The following is a 6,320-nucleotide window of genomic DNA, read 5'->3' as shown; positions in this document are numbered from 1 at the left end:
CCAGTGGGTCAGCAAAGGGCACAGCCCAGGGGGAGGGCACGATCCAACCCCAAGGAGATGCTGGAAGGTGCCAGTGAGAGGGAATTGAGTGTGCACAAGGGAAGGGAAGCACCTGAGCCTCCCCCTGTGAGGGTTTGACCCTCAGCATCCCTGCTCTGTGCTGGGCTGGGGAGCAGCAAACACAGCCTGGGCTGAGAGTGGGATGTTTCCATCCTTTCCCCAGCTGCCATCACTGCTTTGTGTCCCAAAGCTGGGGGGACACAGTCCTGGGGTGTCCCAGGGACTCAGAGCTCAGCCCTGCAGAGCCCAGCCTGGCTGTCCCCAGAGCCACAAGCACAGACAAGGGGTTTCCCTGATTTATTTCTCATTGCCTTCATTGCTCCTGCTCCTGGCAAACGGGAGGTGACAGCAGAGGGGAGCTCCTGGCAGCAGCCAGGGGGGTTTGGAAGGACTGACGTAAGGGGAAAGATTACAGGGGCTAAATCTGTAGGGTTTGACTCAGCAGCAGCTCAAAGGCTGAGTGTGTGTCAAGGGTCTGCAAGGATGTCACCCCTCACTCCAGGGACAGGCAGAGGCCTTAGGGATCCTCAGCTGAGAAATAACACGAGGTTATTAATGGCCATCAGCTTTCTTTTCATCTGTTCATTCTGAGGGCTGGGATCCTCTGCAAATCTGGGCATTTCTCACATTAACCAGAACCTGAGTCTGCATCCAAGCCTTGCCCAGTCCTCCAAGGAAGCAGGGTAGATATATCCCTGATTCCCCTGGGATCTCAGTGAAAATGCCACTGCACATTTCCACCAGCAGTGCCACCACATGTTCTTGTGTCCCCATCCCACAGCGTGGGTCACCCTTGTGGGCCCCCAGCACCCTTTAAAGGCACAGGGAGGGGAGCAGCTTGCCCATGGCTAATGGCCACGTGCTGAGGGTTAGGGGGAACAGGGGCACAGTGGGGCAGGGGAATGATGGGGGCAACAGAGGAGCCACAGGGACACCCCACACAGGTGGCTCTGGCTTCTGCTGGGGACGTGGTGGCAGCACCAGACCACGGTCTGCAGGGAATGGGGTCAAGCACAGAGGTTGTGGCAAGGCTTTGTCCCTCTCAGCCCTCCCAAAGGCAGATCCCAGCTCAGGGCTACACCCCCAGAGGGATCCCCAGCCCTGGAACATCCCCTCCCCCAGCCAGGCCCTGCTCCCATCACCCACATTAACCAGAATGCCTTTGCACAGAGACATTCAGTGTTTATTCAGGCAAAAGTGTTTATTCAGAGTTAACACTTACAGACAAACAGGTATTACCCCTCTCCCCACATAACTTCATAGGATTATTTTAAATATAAATAAACATTTAGTGCTGAGAGCTTGGGCAGCTTCACCCACAGCAAAGTGCATGGTGGTGCAAGGTAGGAGATCAACCCTGTCCCTTTTCTTCCTGGGACCATCTTGCACCAGTTTCCAGAGTCCAAATCCAGCAGAGCAGCAGATGAACTCCATGAAAGTGCCAAGATCTGACAGTGTTGAGTCCCTCAGGGACTCATCCTTCAGTGCTGGAACTGAGCAGCCTCTGCCCCAGGCCATCCTTGGTCCCAGAGCAGAGCCAGTGAGGGTCCTCTCCCCACCAGCCCCAAAGGAGAAAGAGTCCAGGAGAACAAGCTACAATTCCTTATTTCAGCATCATCCCTGCTGCTGATGCTGAAATAGTAGAACTCCTCTTCTTCCTAGAGGAGCCCAGCAGAGGCAGAGCAGGGGCTGCCCAGCCTGGTGCCAGTGTTGGGGCAGGCAGGGGCACGGGGGCAAGCAGCACCACTCAGCAAGCCAACAGCAGGGTGAGGAGGTGGGATCTGGGGCCAGCAGAGTGCAGGGGGTCCCAAAGCCTCCCGTTGGTCCCCATGGCTGCTCCCAGGGAAGGTTTGTGCAGGGAACAGCTCCCTCTGCCCAGCCTGGGAAGGAGCAGCCTCCACCTCACTCTGCTCCCACACACGGACAATGCTCAGCCCATCCTGCAGGGACAGAGGGCACCCCCTGTGCCAGGGCTCCACAGCCCACACCGGTGACATTTCTTAAAGATATCTGGTGCCACCAGGCGGTTGGGACACAAGTGTCCCCCAGGACCGGCCCCTAGGCAGGGGACAGACCACGGCAGGAGAGCACAAGGACGGTGCTTGGACCCACAGGCACAGGACACTTCTGCAGGCAGGGCAGCTCCTTCATCCCACCAGGTCCATCTCAGTCCTCCTCCAGCCCCACCGTGGGGCTCCTCCTCTACATTGCACACAGTGAAGGTCCCTCAGGACCCCAGAGCAAGTCATAAATAGGGAACTACAGATCTACATGGCTACAGCACAGCTCAGGGTGGGGAGCCACGCTCCGGGTGGCAGCGGGTCACGGCTGGGGCCGGGCAGGGACGATCCTCCTCTTGGCACTGTAGAAGTCTGGAAGGAAGAAGGAAAGGGTTGGAAAGGGCAGGAAGAGGGAGGTGTCCCCAGGGAGGCACCCCGAGCCCAGCCCAGGGGGGTTTCACCCTGAAGCCCCCATGCAAAGCTGCTGCAGAGCAGAGCTGTAAATCTGCATCGTCTCTGCTCTTTGTCTCTGCTGCAGCTCTACTCCAGGCCCTGACCATGGAGCACAGGCAGAAATTTCTCACTGTGAGGGAGGTGAGACACTGGCACAGGTTACCCAGGGAGGTTCTGGGTGCCCCAACCCTGGAAGTGTTCAAAGCCAGGTTGGATAAAGGCTTTGAGCAACCTGGGCTAGTGGGAGGTGTTCCTGCCCATGGGACCTTGAACATCTTTAAGGTCCATTCCAACCCCTTAATATCCTGTGATTCTATGACTGGGTCAGGCCATTGGAACTGAAGGTGATGAATTTGGGGGCATCTTCAGCTACAAAACCCACAGGCCCAATGCCAGTCCCCAGCAGCCAACAGGCACCAGTTGGTGGCCCTGTACCCTTTGGAAGATGGGCTCTGCTTCCCTAGGAGACATCCAGGGCGGATGGGACCCCTCCCCATGCCCAAGAGCCAGGCAGGGCTCTGGCACCCAAGCCCCCTCTGTGTGTCCCTGCCATGACAATGCCACCAAGCCCCCAAGGAGTGACACCAACCCCAGTGCTCACCTTTGATCGTGGTCTGCCCACGTTTCAAGCCCTGCAGGGAACCAGCCCTGCAAACCTTCGAGCTCTGCTGAGCCTCCTCGGGGCAAATCCTGCCAACACCACGCTCCTTGGGGGGCACCCTGTGGGCCAGGGAGCTCCTGCTGTCACTGCTGATGACAGCCCTGACCAGGCTGTGAACCTCTTGGGGGGCCTGCTCAGCCACCAGCATCCTCTCCCACTTGAAGGGCCCTTCCAGGGGAGTCTCTGTCTCAAAGTTGAAGTTCCAGCGCTGCTGAGCTTCTTCCAGCTGCTGCTTCATCTTGTCCTCAAAGTCCTGCTGGAGCTGCTCGTGGTCCACGGGGCCAAAGAGGTTCCTGCAGGCTTTGCTGCTGCAGGGGCTCTGCCCAGCCCTGCTCTGGGACAGCGGCATCGTGGCGGCTGCGGGGAAAGCAGAGCGAGTTACGGTGAGAGGAGCAAACACAGGGCAAAGCAAGGCAGGACAAGCCGGGCTGGGTCTGCACTGAGGCAGCCCAGAGGGGACTGACACATCTGGATTCTGATTCTGGAGATTTTAGCAAAGGCTTGAGCAGGGCTGAGGTCAGACACAGCCCAGCGTGAGACAGGAGGTGGGGAAGGTGCAGATTCAACATTCCCTGCTCCCCCTGCCAGGTCCGAGCATCCAGCACCTCACTGCTCCACCCACAACAGCCCTCGGGGTGCCAGCCTCAGAGCCACAGCTGGATGATGCTCCCCTGGTCCCCAGCCTGCTCATCCCCACCTCCACGCAGGCAAGGGCAAGTTGGCACACGGGCAAGTGAAGCAACAGGATGTTTTTCTGGCCAGTTTCTTCATCTCAAGAACTCAGACCCGGTTGTAAGGGAACCTTCAAGCAGCTGCAAGAACATGCCACAAGCTTGACCACTTTGTTAACCACCCTCCTTATCGGCAAGGAGCTGTTGGGTAACCAGAAACAAGACCTTGTTTGTTTTTTTTCAAATCGGTGCCAAAAGCCTTGACCTTCCCAGAAAGTGACAAAGCCTTTTCATCCGAGCAGAACTTCCCCTGACACACATGTGGGGATAATGGACCCCTCACTACACCCCACTTATGAGGAACCTCGACAGAGAATCAGAATTGTTTAGGTTGGAAAACACCTACAAGATCATCGAGTCCAGCTGATAAGAGGCAGCACCGCTCCGGGATTTGAGTTTTCAGAGCTAAGGCTTGCCCTCACTGCAACAGCCACACTCATGAAATCAGCTTTAAAAAGGAAGATTCACAGCTCCCATTTCCCACCTAATCTGGGACTCTCAAAGCCAGGCCACAAAAGATCCTCCCCATCCCCAAACTTCCCCAAGAAGCGACTTCTCAGCCTCCTGCAGGGAAGATTTCTCCCCAAACTCAGCACCTGCAGCCCCTTTGGATTGCCAGGGCCACACTGTCTTCCCCACATTCCACCCTTGAAATGTGCAAGAAACAACTGAATGTAGCATCCAGAGCTCTGGTCTAGCTGACAGGGTGAGGATCAGTCAGATTTTGGACTCGAGGACCTTGGAGGTCTCTGCAAAAAGGTGAATTTTCCAGCCTTAAAGATTCAGCGATCCTATTACCAGGCATGTCACCAACCCAGTGTGCCAGCGGGGGGGCTGGGGGGCCACATTCAGTCCCTTTGGTCACCCCCGTGGGCACCCCGGGCTCAGACCCAGCACCCCGAGTAAAAATAGCAATCCAGCTTCCTATCTCCGGGCAGTGTGAGCGCACAGACAGGGGTGACCTCACTGCCAGGCAAGTCCCAGCATGTCCAGGCAAGCCCGGGCAGGTGGCGGGAGGGGGGACACGTTCTGTCATCATGGCCAGACACCCCCGGCCCTCCCCGCCCGCGTCACCAGCCCATGTCCCCATTCCCGGGTCACCGACGCCACTCAGGTGCCACCCTGGAGCCTCGAGATAACAGCCTGGCCCTGACTCACGGCTGCAGATTGCCAAAGCCACCAGCGAGGGAGGGACCGGCACCGGCGCCGGGTCATCGTCCCCTCCCATGGGGCTGGTGCCGCTTCCAGCGCCCTCTGCCCCGCCGCAGCGCCGAGCGAACCCCGGGACCGGGGCGAGGGAGCGGCAGGTGCACGGCCCCGTTAAACCCTGCCAGCCGAGCTGGGCGATGAGAGCAGCCCTGCGGACACCGAGCGGGGCTCCACAGCCGCCTGCGACAGCCAGGACCAGTCCCACCAGTTTGAGCAAGGCTGGGCGAGCAGGAGGGGCTGGGGGCACCCGCATCCGGGAGCGGCTGAAGCCGCTGCTCCGCGCGGTTCGTGACACCGACGGCTCCGGGGGGCTGGCACGGGGGTGGCCGGGACCCGCGGGATGCTCGGCGGTGGCACCGCGCCCGCACCGTGCCCTGCACCACACCCTGTACAGCACCCCGCACGGCACCGGGCACCGCACCCCGCACCGCACCGCCGCCACCGGGGGGCGAGCGTGGCCCAGCCCGGGGGCTCCGGATCCCCGGGGGGCTCCGCACCGCCACCGCCATCCCCGGCACGGCCAACCCCGGCACTGCCAGCCCCGGGCACCGCCACCCCCGGCACCGCCAACCCCAGCATCGCCAGCCCCGGGCACCGGCACCCTCGGCACCGTCACCCCCGGCACCGGGCGCGGCCCCGCTCTCTCCCAGCGCCGGGCACACGGCTCCAGGCGGAGCCGCCCCCGCTCCGGCGTTTCCCCCGCTCCAGGCACCGGCGCTCCCCGGGGAAAGCGGCGCTCGCTCGCTCGCCCTCCTTCCCTCCCCGGGCAGCGCAGGAGCGGAGCCGCCCGGCCCGGCCGTGCCCAGCCCCGCCCGCACTCACCGCCGGCTCCGCGCGTCTGTCCGAGCTTGGCGCGTCCCCGCCTTTAAAAAGGGAGGACGGGGAGGAGCCGGGCCCGGCGTCGTCCGGGATTTCCCTCCCGCCCCGCCCCGGAGCGGCCCCGCTCTGCCTGTGCGTCCTCGCCCCCATCGCCCCTTCCTCTCCCCCGCTCTGCGTGTGCATCCTCGCCCCCATCGCCCTTTCCTCTCCCATCCCGGCTCCCGGGAATGTGCGCGGTGCCAGGGGAGACCCGGCCATGCCAGGCCGTGGGCACCGGGACCCCCTTGCTGGGGACGGCGGGGAGCTGGGTCAGGGGATACCGGGACCCCCCTCCTTGGGGAGTGTTGGACGCCCCTGTAGCAGGAGATGGAGGGACCCCCGCCAGGG

General features: G+C 61.3%; 1 protein-coding gene across 1 annotated transcript; it reads right to left on the bottom strand.

The window, feature by feature from the left end:
• Positions 1–1,269: 1,269 nt before the first annotated feature.
• Positions 1,270–5,975, bottom strand: CDKN1A (cyclin dependent kinase inhibitor 1A). Its single transcript, XM_058039862.1, has 3 exons — positions 5,937–5,975; positions 3,115–3,531; positions 1,270–2,432 (listed from the first exon to the last, which is right to left on the bottom strand). The coding sequence occupies exons 2-3, from the start codon at positions 3,521–3,523 to the stop codon at positions 2,383–2,385; spliced, it is 459 nt and encodes a 152-aa protein (XP_057895845.1). The 5' UTR covers positions 3,524–3,531; positions 5,937–5,975; the 3' UTR covers positions 1,270–2,382.
• Positions 5,976–6,320: the final 345 nt, after the last annotated feature.

This window comes from Melospiza georgiana, chromosome 23, assembly GCF_028018845.1.
Source record: "Melospiza georgiana isolate bMelGeo1 chromosome 23, bMelGeo1.pri, whole genome shotgun sequence".
In the NCBI taxonomy this organism is placed as follows: domain Eukaryota; kingdom Metazoa; phylum Chordata; class Aves; order Passeriformes; family Passerellidae; genus Melospiza; species Melospiza georgiana.
Note: the sequence above shows the minus strand (reverse complement) of the source record. Positions and strands in the feature narration are given on the sequence as shown.